The sequence below is a fragment of the Helicoverpa armigera genome, chromosome 15, assembly GCF_030705265.1.
Source record: "Helicoverpa armigera isolate CAAS_96S chromosome 15, ASM3070526v1, whole genome shotgun sequence".
Lineage (NCBI taxonomy): Eukaryota > Metazoa > Arthropoda > Insecta > Lepidoptera > Noctuidae > Helicoverpa > Helicoverpa armigera.
Genome location: NC_087134.1, coordinates 10,804,352 through 10,821,569, shown reverse-complemented (window position 1 = coordinate 10,821,569; position 17,218 = coordinate 10,804,352). Strand labels below are relative to the sequence as shown.

Sequence of the window (17,218 nt, the reverse complement as noted above, 5' to 3'; positions counted from 1 at the left end):
AACTTAAGCTATTTAACGGCAATATCAGCAACGCAGCTGAGTAAAGATTTCCTTATAGCTGATATTCCGCGGCCTGCCTGCGATGGACAGTAATGACAGGCTCGGCGCGGCACGCCGGCGGTATGCGCGCGGCTTGTAACGTGATCTACAGGTATTATGTTTCACTGCCTCACACATGCTGGGAACTATATTTCTCTTGGTGCACACTGTGGGCAGTTCTTAGTTAGGGATAAGAAGGCGTTTAAAAAAATTAAAGCAATGGTTAAAGTGCCATGTATCGTTTGGTTACCCTTTCATATGACAAGATCAGTTCATAAGAAGGTGATTTTTTCTGTCTCCGATTTGTGCTTATATATGTTTTCGCAGGTACCATGTTATAACAAGTATAAGCTTTTTATGAACATATGTAGGTATATTCTCGACTTGATACATGATTATGAATATGTTGGGGATTCACATAGTAATAACCTAGCACAAACAAGTGTGCAGAGCTCATTGATATTGAACGCGGTTGGTTGTTCATTGTGAGAGCTTCGAACAGTTGTTAATTCATACACGAGTATAGATAATGGTGAGCCATGGCGCACCTCGCGAGGTTACACCAATTATACCATTACCGAGAGGCGAGCAGACGCCATAATTGGACTTCACCAAATGGACTGTTGCGAATCGAACATTCTCAAACTGGCTTTTTTCATTGCTTCGTTAATCCGTTAACTATTATTGAAGAGCTTTTCAAGTAGTTCACATCCACATGATTCGATATAAAAAAATATCGTACATAAAGTGTTCAGATTTGAAAAGGATATTAATTCGTTAAGTTCGAAGAAGTCTCGATGATTTCATCGATGTGAATAGGTGAACGTTGTTTTTGTTGATTCTGATTTGAGATCGTTTAATGGAGTGCAGTATTGCTTTACATGTTGTTGGATTCGTTAAGGATCACAAATATCCACAGAATACAACACCGCCTAGTAAATCATCGATGTATGTTGTAATGAGTGACAATCAGTTGAGCATCAGCCTGTCGAGTGGCGCGGGTGGTCAGGTGGCGCCCCCGCTGCTGCAAGGTGCAAGGTCGTCGCACGCGCAGGTGCGCGGGTCACCCGCCGCCGCGTGGGCGTCTCTACGCTGAACCACTTCATGTTCACAACCTACGACATAGTGGCACCACATAGTGGTCTCATACATGTTTGTTTGAACATCAAATGTTAGGTCTAGACAATTGAGCTGTGATCTATCAATATACACTCTCTGTCAGTCGGAAATAGAATAATTGAAAACTAAATCTTTAAACTTAAAAGATCTAAAGAATCCCTGCGTCTGATAATGTTTTGGCTATGACGTGTTCTTCTAATGTGGACATAACAGACACACTTGGGGCGACACGGCCACTAATGTGTCGGCAAACGAGAGCAGCCGGGCGCGCGCCTTGTATGCGCAGCCAGAGTGTACACAATACTGCGCTCGAGACAAACGAGCCGCGACCACATCACACGGCTCAATACATAATTATTTATACAAAGGGGACCAGTGTTTTAGGATATCGTTTTCTTTGTAAATAAATGTTAGACCCAAAAACTTGAGAACGTTTAGAGATAAATGAGACGTTTCTTGAAACAAAAACAATTTATTACCAACAAGTCGACTTTAGCTTATTTTAAACAATTACACTTGATTCCTGTAATTTATAATCGTACTTAAATAATAATTGAAACAGCGATCATCTTACTTAAGAACATTCTTCTGTTTCAATGACTTTTGTAAATGACAGCTTAAATACTGTATCAATATCTCGTCGATGACGTCCCGGAGCTGGTCCGCGTGAGCTAGGTGATGCTGGTCTCTGCGGTCTGCTTCTTGAGCAGCGGCTTGCGGCCGATGAGCTCGGCCTCGGCCACGGTGTCCGGCAGCTCGGTGCGCGCCGTCTCCGGCATCAGCAGCGTCAGGCACCCCGACGCGATCGACGTCATGCCGAAGATGAACGTGGGCAGACCCGACCAGTACGACATCTGGGAAATTACAAGTAGAGGGAAGTTGTTTCCTTAAATATTATAGTTACCTATAACCTGTATAGTATATACCTACCTATATTCTGGCCCATTTTGCTATATTTAAATTAAAAGGATGGCACGAATGAAAAAAGATACATTTAAATATCCGTTTGTGAACTTTTTTTGGAAGGAAATGGACTAACACAAAAAGTTTCGAAAACAAGTAAAAAAATGGCACATGACTTGAATACAGTATTGAAAAAGTAAGCCATACCAGCAGCGGCGTCTGTGGCGCGACGAGCGAGCCCACCCGTCCCACGGCGGAGCAGATGGCGTGCATGGAGTTCCTGGTGTAGGTGGGGAACAGCTCCGACGTGTACATGTACACGATGTTGTACGAGAACGTGGCCAGCATCTCGAACGCCATGAACAGCGTCAGCCCCAGCCACGCGTACCCTGCAACACACAGTGAACACTGATGTTTACTTTGAAAATAGCTGCTTGTAGCTGGACCATAAGAGTTGAGGTGATAAATAAGCCGTTTCTAAAAAAACGCATAAATTGAATTTCGCCGGTTGACAGATCAAGATTTGCAGAACATACATAGAAAAATATATAACAAATATTTCATGAATATTTACGCCTCGTCACGTATTAGCTTTTGAGCTCACCTTTTGGTAGGAAAGGCTGTGAGATGCAGAACAGTCCCCCGACGAAGAACGACACGAGCAGCGGCAGGCGGCGCTTGTACTTGGAGAGCGCGAGCCAGTACAGCACGTTGGCGGGGATGTCCATCAGCATCAGCAGCGAGAAGTTCACGTACTTGTTGCCGGCGATGTGCACCGCGCTGATCATCATGCCGTAGTTGATCAGCGTGATCGTAAACCACCAGACCATGCATACCAGGAACCTGACGGATATACATATACCTACATAAGATAATAATAAAATAGAAAATAGTCTATCAACATTTATAAACTCTTCTGGAAACGAATTGTGAAATGGAAAAGAATAAAGTAGTTGTTACTATTGTGTCAAGCTTTGTTCAATGTATCACTGACCTCTGCATCATAATCCTGGACTTGAACGTCTTGATCAACAGCTTTTTGTCACTAACGTTACTCTTCGTGTCCTCTTCAGTGTAATCTAATCTGTCGAGCATCATATTATCGACCTCGACCCCGTTTCTCCTGGCTATCTTCCTTATTAGCTGAACTGCTCGTTCCGTCTTCCCCTTGCTGTACAGCCAGCGAATGCTCTCATCCAGGAAGAAGGAATAAGTCAAGATGAGGAGCGTCGGGGCGTAGATGACGCGGAGGAAGTTCCGCCAGTAGGGGACAGCCCACGCGATGAACGGCATCACGATCAGGCCGCACGTGTAGCAGTTCAGCAATATCATTTGAAACAGGACTGCTCGCTTTTTCTCCACTATTTCTATACCTGTGAGAAATTAAACGTAGAGTTATAGCTCACTTGCAGAACTCTGTATTGCGAGTTATAATGTGGTCATCGAAAACTGACTGAGCATGAACATAGGAGAGAGCGCGTCCCCGATGGCTGCCTCCAGCCCCTCTAGCGCCACGTACAGCCAGAAGGAGCGCGCGAAGCTCTTGCTGAGCCCCAGCACCGCGCCCGCGCTGCCCGCCACCACCGCCGCGGTCTTGCGCCCGAACCTGATCACGCACAACGACATGTGTTAGCCACAATGCACATATATGGTGGACGGTTATGTGGAGCACAATAGGAAATTGCTCGGGAAATTATAGACAAATATGCGCGCTTGCCAAGCGACCATGCGTGGATGAAGCATGTAGGCATTGTCAAGTCACTCCGCTTTAAAAACAGGGATTAAAATACTTTAATTAAAATACAAACATGTAGTTATTCCGCAGGTATGAATACGGTGACATGACATCTACAAGTCGAACCTCCCAGTTCTTACAAACGAGCGTTCATAAGGCAAATTAAATGTTTGATTAAAAGTTTGTTTTAAGCCTCCCATGTGCAAGGAACCTGTGTTCAGGGGTGGGGTAGTATTCATAAAACGGCGATCATTCAAACGAACGGCCATTACGATGTGCAGATAAATGTCCTGCCGAGGGGGGTAATTAAGACATAACGCAGTGCTAGTGGCCAGCCCCCGCGAGACGCTAATGACCCCGCGCTCTCACTGCTGCACATGTGCGCACAACTTCACATTCTATTACGCGTTGTAGTGGACACGGCCGTAATTAAGACAGCTATTACACGAGATGATTGCAAATATAATGTTCGTGATGAATCAGTGTTGCGATGTGACGGACGCGCGCAGGTGAGTGTTAGTGACCGGCGCATGTGCAGCGACTGTCCGCAAAAACTTGTTGTTTTGTACTCGTAGGATTATGTAGTCGCCAACACAGGACATGTTGTACCTGAGCGTGTACCCAGGTACGTCACAGACATTACATGGATGCACTGTTTGTTTGTCTTGTTCTGCAACAATAATAGGGTTGTATGGTACCTGTCGGAGATCTGTCCCTGTATGAGCAGGCCCAGCATGTTGCCGAAGCTGTGCACGGTGCCGATCAGCGTCTGCTTCCAGTCCTGGCACGCCAGCCCGAACTGCGACACAAACCATATTCCATCAACGAATGTTTATGTATTGCTAACTACATAAGTCTCGGTAAATTAAGGACGAGAATGCCCTCGGCTATGTACAGAAGGGATTGCTGCTACAATATTTAAGAGTTTAACATGTCAGTAACTCGCAGTTTGTCAGTACAAGCCGTACAACAAACGTCGGAGACAGCGATGGAGTGCTTACAGCTTGCTTACATGCTCCGGTTATCTACAACATTATTATCATGCATAGTGCTAACAAATCTTCGTTGTCTTTCGTTTTTTTTCTGTGTCTTGTGATGTAACTAGAATGCTTCAATATCGCTGTTTGTAAAGTCGTTGACAATGCTCTAACTGTAGCTATCTGATGTCGAGTTAAGTTCTCCACGTAGTTCAAGCGGATCGGTCAAGTGTAGTGAACAAGCGAGTGCACGGCGGGTCCCGTGCGCCCGCGCAGACCGGTCGCGCGGCAAAAACTATGCAAATAGCTCCACACGCGAGCGAGCCGCGGCCGACGACACACGCCCCCTGCGCCGCCGGGACACATCGTCCTAGCGTCACGCCTAGCACAATGACTCACATGCAGTACAAACTGCAGTTCGACGATTGTCTGCTCTATCAATAGATACAAGTTGCAATTTCACATTCCGATGGGTTACATAGATGTTTCAATAAATACAAATAATACATGACTCTAATTTTGCTTTGACGTGCCGTCCTACAGGTAGAAGCTTTATGATTCTATAAGTTATGTACGTTATTTTGATTCTAATATAACTTGGTAGTCAGCAAGTCCTACTGCACCAACAGAATATAGAACCTTCACTACACATGATGTGCTGTGTCAAAACGTTAACGTGATCTAAAGTATCCAACGACCAGATTGTGTTATGAGCATAAGCATACCTATATGTATAATTAAAGCGCCCACTGTCTCAATAGCACGTGTGTAGAATATCAATGGCAGAACAAATAGCTAGTTATTTCTGTGCTTTCGTCTGAAACATGAATAAACAATAACGTATATACTAATCAGCGGTTGATAATGAGCACTCTTTCAATTCCCTTAAACTAACGGTCGTCACACATGGACCAGGATTCAGGAAGACCCGGAGACGGAACTATCCACGAGCTATCGTTTAATGGAGCTACTGAAATAGTTGGGTGTGTGACAATACCCCGCGTGCTTAGTACGTACAAGTTGCACAAGTTGTACCGATCCGCTCCGCCGAATACCAATGAGAGCTTATTGACTATTGTTCACATTCACCTGTTCTGTACCCCGTAATTAAAAGATTTACATGAACTCGCTGCCAATACCTCTTGTTCTACAAATAGTCTTGATGTTACACGATAATACAAAGGCATCGTCAATGGTTTTGATGATTAGCCTCAAATTGAGGAGACCAGTCATTTAGTAAATGACATGGTTTTTCAGCTACTCAATGATGTGGTTGTTTCGTAATGGTCTGAGTGATGTACAAGAGAATGATGTCGTGACGAATTTACTAAATGATATGTAAACTACTGTTCGTACATTAGAGAGGGACAGTTTCGTCAACGCTAATGTGTTCGCGTGAAATAGTTGCAGGTAACATAATCCTAATTATGATTCATCTATGTATCGGAGATATGAAGACCTTACGAAAAGGGTCACTGATTATTATCAAATCAAAATCTCAGGAATGTAATCTCCGCTGTGATCTCGGACATATTCGTAAAACTATGATGCGCCTCCCGTGCATCGCATTCGCTGAGCACACGTCAACATTCTTTACTCGAATGTTACCCAATTATAATGATATAACCGTGTGGTACTAATGACTGGCGAACAGTTGACTGTCACTCACGCCCCTCTGACGCTTCATTCATTACAGCTTATCTATTTACACATCGCTTAATGATTTAACAACCAGTTTTAATATTTTGGTAGATGAGTCTTAATTGCTATAATTAGTTGTTATCAAGCAGTCGTGTTGATCAACGTCTATCTGTTTATTAACAAGGGGGTTATTTTCGAGAAGAAGTATTAATTATGATAACAGAAAAGACTTTTCACTCCACGTATTTATGTAGAGATCTTTAACAACTTGGATATGGAGGAGCATGTTTCTCGTACAGCCAACAATATAAGTAATATGTTGGCAATTGTTTAACGTTGGGCCATCACATTGTTACCTCGTAGTAATGGTTAAGTGTCCGTTACACGCAGCGGTACGAGAGGAGCCGTGGTGTCACAATGGTGTCACGTCGTGATCCCGTGCTCAGCGGTGCTCGTCAAACATTATGCGTGACCACACATTGCACTCAGCGATTTGTGCTCATCTATTCATTCCAATGATTCATATGAGCTTTCTATTAATACGAGTCTGTGGGGTCGATTTCACGCTGTGCTGCTATGTTGCTGCAGCTATGTACCTATTGACATATACCGTGGCGTGGTGCAGCTCTCGCGATTAAACGTTCATTTGCAGTCATTGGGCTGACGGTAAGTTTAACGTTTAGTAAAGGCACTCTGCTTCAGCATGGAAACAAATATGAAACCTATTGATTTGATTAACCTAGAGAAAGTATCCATAAAATAGCGAAGAGAAGTACACAAGATTTTATAATTGAGCCAGAGAAGGATTCCCCTACAGTATAAAATTCGCTCAGTAAATAGCTGCGGCTTTAATACCTATACTCTCACCGAAGTGTTGCCGACTTCTTTGAAAGAGTTACGGAGTCCAGTCTTCCTACTCACCTCAGCAATAAAGCTATCAGGCTTTCCGTAGATCCACTCGGTACAGGCGTGGTCCCCAGGTGGTCGGTCACGTTGCTCGGGCTACAGTCAGCGACGTCAGGCCTCCAGCACTGCTTCACCGGCGCCTCCGACCAGCTCTGTGACGCGTTCAGCCAAGGGGTCATGAATGACGCGTTGGAACCGTCGCAGGACGGGATTTTACATCTGCAAAATATGTAGCGTCAGTTTTAGCGTTTTATTCGTGTCGTGTCATTTTTATGTTTTCACAGTCAGTGAAAACTCCGTCGTGTTACTCCGTTGTGTGCTACTATGATGTTTAAATCTGAAAGTTACAGACCTATGAATATTAAGAGTTCTGTGGTATCAATTTAATGTAGAAGCTGCAAGAATATAAATAATTGATAAAAAGCTGATGGCTTCCTTGCTGCGTGTATTTATCTAAGTAACGAAGGAAGTCGGTGTCAGCATCATTAAGTAACAGCGCGGACACTTAAGAGAGCTTTAAGTTCCGAGAAGTGAGGGAAATATAGCGTCGCCGATGTAACGGTGTTACTGCGTGTTCTCTATGCACGGACACCGCTGACAGGACGCTTCTCATTTGAACATCAAGCTCTCGATGTCCAGAACAAACTGATCTCCTAATCACTTGCTGAGAAAGTGTTTGCAGACAATTAAAATAGAGAATTCAGTATTCAAATATTGGTTTGTTGCGTGATCGTAATATGTACTCGTGTAGCGTTCATAAAACATTTACTAATTTTATGAAAAGTTTACCCACGGAGTAGGGTTAGATGAGCGGAGATGCCATAAGTTTTTTTGTTGTAACGGAATGGGTGGGTTCCGAAGAAGGTATATAAAAGCGGCGATAGTAACGTTCCTCGTCCCCCAAACACCCGCAATTTGGCGACCCTACTTTCTTAGGAGATTTTTCGTTATGACACCTCTGCTCGTTATTTTATTCTCGATGGTTTTAAATTATTTTTCCCAAAATAAATATAGAAACGGTAGGAATTATGTCGTATTTTCTAAGTAAGTGAGCACGATGCGCAAGAGCAAGGTCCTTATGTACTTATATTGATAACAAATCAATTCATTTGCAGTGACCCTTTATGACGAAATTTTCTATCACAAAGTTAACAAAGTTTTAAAATATTTGACTTGTATGGTAACTATACTGTATTCATTAAATTCCATTTACTGAAATCCCGATGAAATCTTCATTGAAAACTGTAGTGCGTGTTATACATAATATTTCAAGAACACAATGTAAAACGCTAATACGTTCTATTACCTCAATTCGTAAAGATCACTCTTTTTAGAACACGTAAGCGACGTTAGAAGCCGTTTAAACCATAATACTGAGGATTTGTACGCGGCCAGCCATACATGAGCTCGTAGAACACAAAGCTGGTGAGCCGTCACCTGTATCCGACATCCTCGACGGCGAACACGTAGTTGACGTTGTACATGGAGTTAGTGGCGTACACCAGCGCCAGCATGGCGGCCGTCAGCGCTTGGTGGCGCCCCCAGCCGCCTAGCCGCGCCAGCACCGCGTCCACGTGGAGACGACCCTCGACCTCCGAACCATCCATAGTGCTCAGCTCGTCTTAACACTAGCCTTCATAAACCTCATGCAGGTCACAAGTGAAGTAGTTGATACAAATCACCACACAGTTACACCAATAGATTTCCAGGTGTAGTCCCCTCTATAACATCACAATTCTAACTATACAGTTTTTCTTCTATTTGACACGTTTGTGATGTGATATTTCAAGCCATGTCTCGGTACAAGTCCTATGACTGTCATGTTCAAACCATTGTTGTTACTATGATACACTTCGCTGTATTTTAGCACTTTGATGTTTCACAAATTACTTCTTAAATACAAAGGACAAAGTATGATTTTGTGTGCTCAACATAACTTGTGAAAAATACTAGTAACCATATGTAATTAGAGAATATTAGTGTGTGGGTGTGTGTGGTCACTGGTTGGCGGTGTTTCAGGTGTGTTGTGAAGTGATAGGCGCCGACGCTTATAAGAGGCGCTAGTCAAACACTGATAGTGCTCATCACGACTGCTGATAACCAGTGCGGGTGCCACACGGCCTGTCACGACCGTGTTGTCACAGTCCGCTACTGAAAACCTATCTATAATCGGCTCATTGTATAATTTATTTCATAACAAGTAGATAGAAAGAGAAAATAGAGAAAGGTAAACGTTACTTAGGTGTGTAATAGTAAATAAATAAGTTCAATTGATAAGAAATGTAAACTATACACGGTTCATCCCATGTCGATGTTGAAATCCCTTGTTTGCAAAGAGCAAGCCTGAAGGGCAGTACGAGCGCTAGGGAATACTTCTCTACTCTGACTGCAGGAGCAGCTTGGCGCCACAGGGTGTTTGTAACGCATGGAGGTGACATTCGGAGCAGCCTGTACAAGTGGTCACGTGCGACCTACATGTTCACTGGTGTTTGGGACATGTAGAGCGAGCAGGAACAAATAAAATTATTTAAATATTTGTAAACATTCTGGTTTCTTTCTGTCAGTTCCGCGAAATATCTGTATTTACGTAATTATTATTATCTTGATATTCACTTATGCATGTGTTTTCTTTAGATTATATTTTGTAAACTAAATTATAAAAAAATATTATATATTATATATTTATAAGTTTTTTGCGAGAATAGGAGGCTAGCGTTAAGCGGGCTTGATCTCATTATCTGTAACAGTACGTGTGTCATGTCTTGGTATACACACACCACTGTAATCCTTTTTATGTACACTTGTACAATAAATACACTTAAACAACTGTTCTTTATCACAAACTAAACGTTATTTTAAAGCAAGCTATTGTTTTGTGACGCATGTTCACACAAGACGTTACGCGCGACTTGATTCCTCGATCTTATACAGTAAATACATATGTTTCATATAAGTATCTATGTAAATTGTAAATATTGAAAGTAAAATAAAAAGCTTAGCAATAAGAACTAATACCTGAAAAAATAAATGAAGGATGAGCTATATTTCGATTATAAGTGTGGTTTAGACAGTAACGAATGTCAGTCGGATGCACAGGCAGTTGTCTTTACATCAGATTACGAAATAACAGGTATGGAGCAGCATCTAGCTGCACCCCTTCATCAGCGCGTGATGGATGTGCATCGGCGCTCTAATGCCGCCCCACCTACTGATCGATCTACTTGCAACGTACATCCACCGGGTAAAGCCTGCTCCACACTACATGCACTCGCAGCTAACATAAGTCTGCCCAACCTGAATTTACAATAATAAACTTCATTGGCGTTATTAGGAGGGAAGTAAGATAAAGTTTTGGGAGACCTTTACGAAGCAACGACATTAAGGACCAAATAAAAATAAGCAGATTGATATATCGCATAGCTCAGAGGATATGCGACAGGGCTCTAGTATTAATAATGACTAGAATGAGTTTTTGCTGTCGGATGATAGATTTGCTTGGGGAATGTTGAGAGTTAATTGAGAGCTAGCAGCGAGGCGCCTGTGATTGATTATACAGGCTGTGCTCACCGTGCAATAACCAGACTAAATATTATAAAAATAAGTCTAAAGGTGCGAAATGTTCTATATTTTAGTCTAATTGAAAATAAGTATTTTTATTGGATGGTTTTAAATAACGCTATGTTACAAATTACTATAAAAAGCCGCTATACAATTAACATGCGCAATATGTCTTAGGACTGATTCAATTTTTTACATAATTTTAATACGCTTAATATCATTTAAATAAAATTGAATTATGTTAATTACGTACGTTAAAGTAAATATTATGTGTACAAACATCCAATTGTTATTATTTCTATTGTAACGTTGTACGTGCGTAACGTTGTACGAAATGACGGAATTATCTTATTCATTGTTGAAAATATTTAAGTGTTATCTTAGTACTCATACAGTGACACACTGACAGACAGACGGAGTGTTTGTTTGTGACACTGAGAGGCACTGGGATAGGGGACTGATGACGAACAGGGAGCTCTGTGGGCCCTGTTCACGCACAGGGTCAACTCAGCAGTATGCCGAGAGTTAAGCCAACAAGCCAATGTGTGTGCCGCGCGGTAATTAACATGCCACTAGCATTCAATTAAACTTCTGAATTATACGTGTTCATAAACTTCATACAATTAGGTGCTAAGCACGTAATTGTGCTTACTATACGGACTGTAACGAGATTTATGTAATGACCATCATTGTTTTACTGAGTTTAACAGCTTGATGTAGTTTGTTAGATGTCCCGCCACTAGTTGCATAAAATTATGCTTTTTCAAATCTAAAGTTTGATAAATAATTTAAATATGTGCTTATACTTCAAACTGAATAATAAGTACTATTTATAGGCAAGTTCTGGAATAAATTCTCAGTGTTCGGCCACGTGCTTCCATCCCCGCAGTGGTGGCGGCGCGGGCGCAGCGCCCCGGGTCACTCGCACTCGACCTCCCGCGGCCTTGTCCCGCCCTTCCACTACTTGTGCATAGTGCGCGCGTGTGTGTGTGCAATCAACACTATGATGCAGTGCAGAAGAGCCACTGGTATACGTGATGACGTCGCCAGATTATACAAAAATAATTTCTTCAGTAACAAGTATTATTTAGCCAGCAGATATTTCATAATAAGAAGAGAATAACATACAATAGTTTATAGCGTTACGGAATTAAAAACACCGGAGTAAAACTTAAGATCTGAAGAGTTGGCCCGGAGGTACGGAGTCCCTAACGGGGTATATATTTACGGGCTAAAGTTACCAGCACACTGTAATAAAATTAGTGTAGACTGTACCTTCTGCGATTAGGCATATAAACGTCTCTCACACGATGTTCTAGGAACCAGTAACAACAACATTGTCGGGATCAAGTTGAGCAGCTTCACGATCAACAAGTGCCCTTGATCGGAAGTGATCGGAACTCTTCGGCAATCCTCGGCGTTGAGCAATAGCATGATGTTGTGCTGTGACGTCACGCTGCTCGCGGCACGGTTCACGCTTGACACCACCAGCCGTGAAATAGATTCGATACATCTCTGCTTCATTCAATATTTGCTCATCTTCGAATTTCGTATAAAAAAATATAACGAAAAGTAGATAAGTAACTGATGTTCTTAATTGAATAATTTCATTTCGATTGTGGAAGAAATAGGTTTCTTTTTGTGGCCTAATTTCTTGAATCCACATCAAAATCATACATAACATGCAGGCATTCGCTATATTCTCTTAGGGCTCTCAACACTCTCAAAATCTGGCATAAAGCAATTTCAAATATTTTCTTACTATGAAAAGCTTTCTACAATAACACATAAGTATCCTAAGTATAAGCGTGTATCCGCCACAGCTATGAAACCAGTCGATGTGTATTGTTGGCACGGCAGGTGTAGAGGTGTGAAAACTGACAGCTAGCTGTGAGGCCTGCGGCAAACATTAACACTTCAGCGGGGAACACGCCGGTCGTAACGGGAAACAATACTGAGACGGTTGTTATAACCATAACCACTGAACAAATATTCATTTTGTTTATGATCCTTAATCTCATAAAATGAACTTATCGATAATCTCGTGAATGCGCGTTACCTATATCAACAGCAGCTATTGTTCCACGTCAGTTGCGTGGTCGTACCGGCCCGCCCCGACGCCGGCCGCTACGTTCCCGACTCTAATGAACCGTGGCGGATGGTACTCCAAACATTCTCCACACAGCGTCAGTTGTGAAGGCTGGTGACGTCACGGTCACGCCTCTTAACCCTCAACCTATCGCACGCGGGGCTTGGGAACGCGGAGGTGTCAAGTTGCGTGACGTGACAGCGCGGCTCTCTGCTCAGAATTCCTTCATAAACATTTACACACCTGTAATCAACTACAACAAATAGAAAACAAGACAGCTATCTTTCAAAGAGATGAGAGTGGAGAAAGAGAGATTTCAAAAAGTTCTGAATTTGCAAGAATATTTGACTCGTCGACTCTGTTCCAAGTGACTCTGCCGGTGAACTATGCAATGAAAATTGCACCGTCCAGAGGAGCAAGTCACATGAGTGATAGTTTGAATTTTCTGCAGTTTAAACTGTAGTCATCGGTAATGCCATCAAACAGCAATACATAGAAGGCTCATTCATTTGTTTTGTGCAAATGACTGCTGACTGTTGATGATTGCATTTGTTTAATCAATGAATACTCGTCCCATTCTGTTTATATTTAAACTTAAAAGTGCTTTGATGAAATAGCTTATTTTAAAGTCTTGTGCTCTTTAATCACGTGTTCAACAAACAAATGGAGCTTTTCGGCGTAACATTGTGCTATCCCCCGGCAGCGCTCGCCCCGCGGTGTGAGTTCGTCGCTGACTTGCACATTCACTAACTCATTACGAGCAGCGCTCGCTTGCAGCAGGCGACGCGTTACATTGTCGTTTCAACTCGAATCCACTAACTGTCATCATGACTCACTTTGAACGTCCCAGAGCATTTCTTTTGGATTTAATTTTGTGGAAAGTGAAAAAGTTTGGACAGGTCGACTGAAAGTTGCAAACGCTTTCTTAAAGATTGGGCTCTTATGAAATGATAAATTGCGAAAGAATACTTTAATTTTGAAAAACTCACATGGTGTCTGGCTATTGCGAAATGTTTTAGCTGTGGCAGTTAAGACTAAACTCTGCCATTATTTTACTACACCTCTAAGAACACACAACGTAATAAATCGCGAATGCGACGATAATTAGCGGTTGGGCGATACATTTCCTCGCAGTAGTTGTCCGGGGCGCTCGACATCAACTGTACTACAACTTACAAGTACCAGTTCATTGCATAAGCCAACAGTTTTATTGGTTTTCTCGCAGCCGTTGCTTTCGCCAGATTTCCCCGCGAGTGCTACTGCGGTATGCGGTATGCTAGTGGACAGGCCGCCGTAAACGGTTATGTTTTGAATTTATATCGAATATCTGTATCTGCCAGCTATTTGGGTTGATAAAGTACCATTGCAGTAGTGTCAATTATATAGTGTTAATGGTCCCGGTAACAAGTCCAGTCAAACAGGAACATTGAACTAAGAATTTCTCAATTTAATCAAGCCATAAGTTTATCACAGGTTACATAGCGTGCATGTGATGGAGAAACGACTAACTTTGTATATTTTATGCTTCCTCGAGGAATTACTTCGACTATTGTAGAAAATAGAACCTTCACACACGACCTTCCTAAAGAGTAATCACTGTGCCGCGTACATCGTGTACTTACATACAATTAGTAATGTAATGTAGTTAGCATGTGTCACTGCGTGAGTGACGCATACCGATGTGGGCCAACTGCCGTAGGTACATGATTGTGTATTTTTTGTCGATTGTTACAAACTGACAAACAAAAGGCTACTAACGTTTTTGACCTACTGTGTATGTTTTCAAAAGCCAGAGGTACACATTTCAATTGTATTTTCGCTCATGGGAGTTACAATTATCTAGTTTTCGTTTTCATGGTTGCTTGTTGTGTCATGAGATTTGTAAATAGTGTTTATTGTGTTGTGTCCTTCGTTGTACAAAACCTTTGATATCTAAATCCGTCGGGACGTGAAGTGACGTTCTAATTTAGCGAGTCGCGGCGCGTGGGTACAACTAGTTTACATTTTGTCAGTGGCCGGTACTACTCATTAGTATGTTAATTTTAACTTCACTGAGTAAATTGTCACATACCCATATTGTTTCAAATGTCATACTTGCTTCCCGTGTTTGGACACAACTGTCTACTTCAGAAATAATTCCTTTAATACGTGATTTTTTCTAAGAAGAATATTAAAGTTTCTAATAAACGACTATTGTGTGAATGTTGTTGGTTATGTGTATATTAACACAACAATATATTGTTGTCGCTCGTGTCCACTTGTGTAGTCAACAGTTTGTGAGTACCCTCGGCACATATAAAACGAGCTCTCAACAAATCATTATAGTATAACCCTCCCACGCCTCGCACCAAACTGTTGAGGACTCGAGGCCGCCTCGAGTGTGAGGTGCCTCGAGTACTGGAGTAAATGTGGCACGATTGCTAAACTCGTTCTCTCTGTTGCAGGTACTCGCCGGCGCACGAGGCACACTCTCCCGAACTATTCGTTACCCGGCTAAGTAGGAAAGCTCACATTTTGCCCAGCATTAGTGGGACGAGGCACACTATAGCATCTGATGAGGCTTCAATGATTGATCATCGCGCTTTGTGCACGTAACGGTCACGCTTTGTACTTGACATCGCTAGTTTTAGAGTTACGTATGTATACGATTCGAAAATTACGCGATTTAAAAAAATGGATATGCTTAGTTGATTCATGCCAATAAGCACTGTGAATTTCCATTCGACTTGAATCTCCTGCTGATTAAATTTTGTTCTGACGTAAACTGCGAATTGTTTCTTATTTTAATAGATTTATAATTATTGCAGTTAATTTTTAAAAAATCATACGGTTTCAGGCCACAAATTGATGGCAAAGTCTTTTTCTAGTTCTATAAGTAACGTTGGCCAGTACCGCAGAGGTACGGAACTCGCGAGTAATGGCCGCTCGTCTCTGAACGTTTTTTACATCAATCGTAACGTCAATTTTGTTCGATGAGAATACAAAATGTCTGACTTGTTCACACACAGTCTATTGTACACTTTATTTTACAACAGTAAGGTACCAATCAGACAAATTATTTGGATATGTTTGTGTTTTCATGATTGCGTGTTGAAGTGAGAAATTTTAATGAGTCGAAAATTAATTGACATTTTGACGGCAGTTGAAGCCTCACCCACAAATGTGTCGAAACAGACTAATAAGGAAGCTTTTGTTGTACAGCCATGAATAGTTCGGAGAGCGTGGCCGCAGAACCTAACGCATTCCGACAAATAACATTAATACTTTTTGCGTGCAGCTGAATTATCGTAACTAAATACAAAACGTGATATAAAAGTGTTGATAAAAAATAAAGTGGCAAAGAGTACAGTGTACGGCAGTGATTGTGTAGTACAGCAGTGATTGGATACTAAGTGCGGAGTGAAGATAATGCTGTAAGTGGTTGGAGCAGTGGCGCAGCATGGTGCGCGTGCGATGAAGCGCAGCAAGTCGTACACGTGGCTGTCGGGGCTACTGCGCGCGCCGCCGATGACGACGAGTGGGGCGCCGGGCCTGGGTGCGCCCAGACCTCATGCACAACGACAGGTAACTATACATAAGGCTTCTTAGCTTAAGTCTCAGTAGTCTCTCTGTAGTGGATCATATAACATCAGGATGATTGAAGAGGAAACAACTCGGCACATTTTGAATAAGCCTGTCTTTGCGTCTACATACATCATCATCATCATCCTCCGAGCCTTTTTCCCAAACTATGTTGGGGTCGGCTTCCAGTCTAACCGGATTCAGCTGAGTACCAGTGCTTTACAAGAAGCGACTGCCTATCTGACCTCCTCAACCCAGTTACCCGGGCAACCCGATACCCCTTGGTTAGACTGGTGTCAGACTTACTGGCTTCTGACTACCCGTAACGACTGCCAAGGATGTTCAATGACAATGATGTACATAAATATTTCAAATAAATATTCATAATTAACCTACTATTTGTAAATCATACGTTACATGTTAGGTGTCGTAATGAATTTAGATCCTGGACAACGTTATGACTCAATTACTTTAACACATGAGCAAATATCAAACATGGCACCTCATTTAGCGCGGCAAAAAATTGATTGATTGTGTACTTGTAACCAGCACTTGATGAACATCGTCACTATTCCACGTCTTTTAATTAAATAACATCAGCAAAGCGGATGTTTACCGCAGACCTGGATTGTAATATAGCCACTGTATTTACCTCCGCCATGATACCTTCTCACAGCCAGCATCATGCTA

The 17,218-nt window shown here is 42.2% G+C and overlaps 2 protein-coding genes across 2 annotated transcripts in view; one reads left to right on the top strand and one right to left on the bottom strand.

The window, feature by feature from the left end:
* Positions 1 to 1,610: 1,610 nt before the first annotated feature.
* On the bottom strand, positions 1,611 to 9,358 carry LOC110377917 (organic cation/carnitine transporter 2). Its single transcript, XM_021336972.3, is given in 9 exon segments — positions 1,611 to 2,012; positions 2,269 to 2,450; positions 2,666 to 2,904; positions 3,056 to 3,434; positions 3,516 to 3,667; positions 4,495 to 4,595; positions 7,336 to 7,398; positions 7,401 to 7,539; positions 8,758 to 9,358. Coding segments are annotated over 9 exon segments (1,608 nt in total). The 5' UTR covers positions 8,928 to 9,358; the 3' UTR covers positions 1,611 to 1,829.
* Positions 9,359 to 16,466: 7,108 nt separating this feature from the next.
* LOC110377914 (protein prickle) overlaps positions 16,467 to 17,218 on the top strand; it is a 272,653-nt gene continuing 271,901 nt past the window's right edge. The window contains exon 1 of the mRNA XM_064038080.1: positions 16,467 to 16,531. Within this exon, the coding sequence (XP_063894150.1) occupies positions 16,518 to 16,531 (14 nt within the window). The 5' untranslated portion in view covers positions 16,467 to 16,517. The remainder of the gene's footprint in view (positions 16,532 to 17,218) is intronic.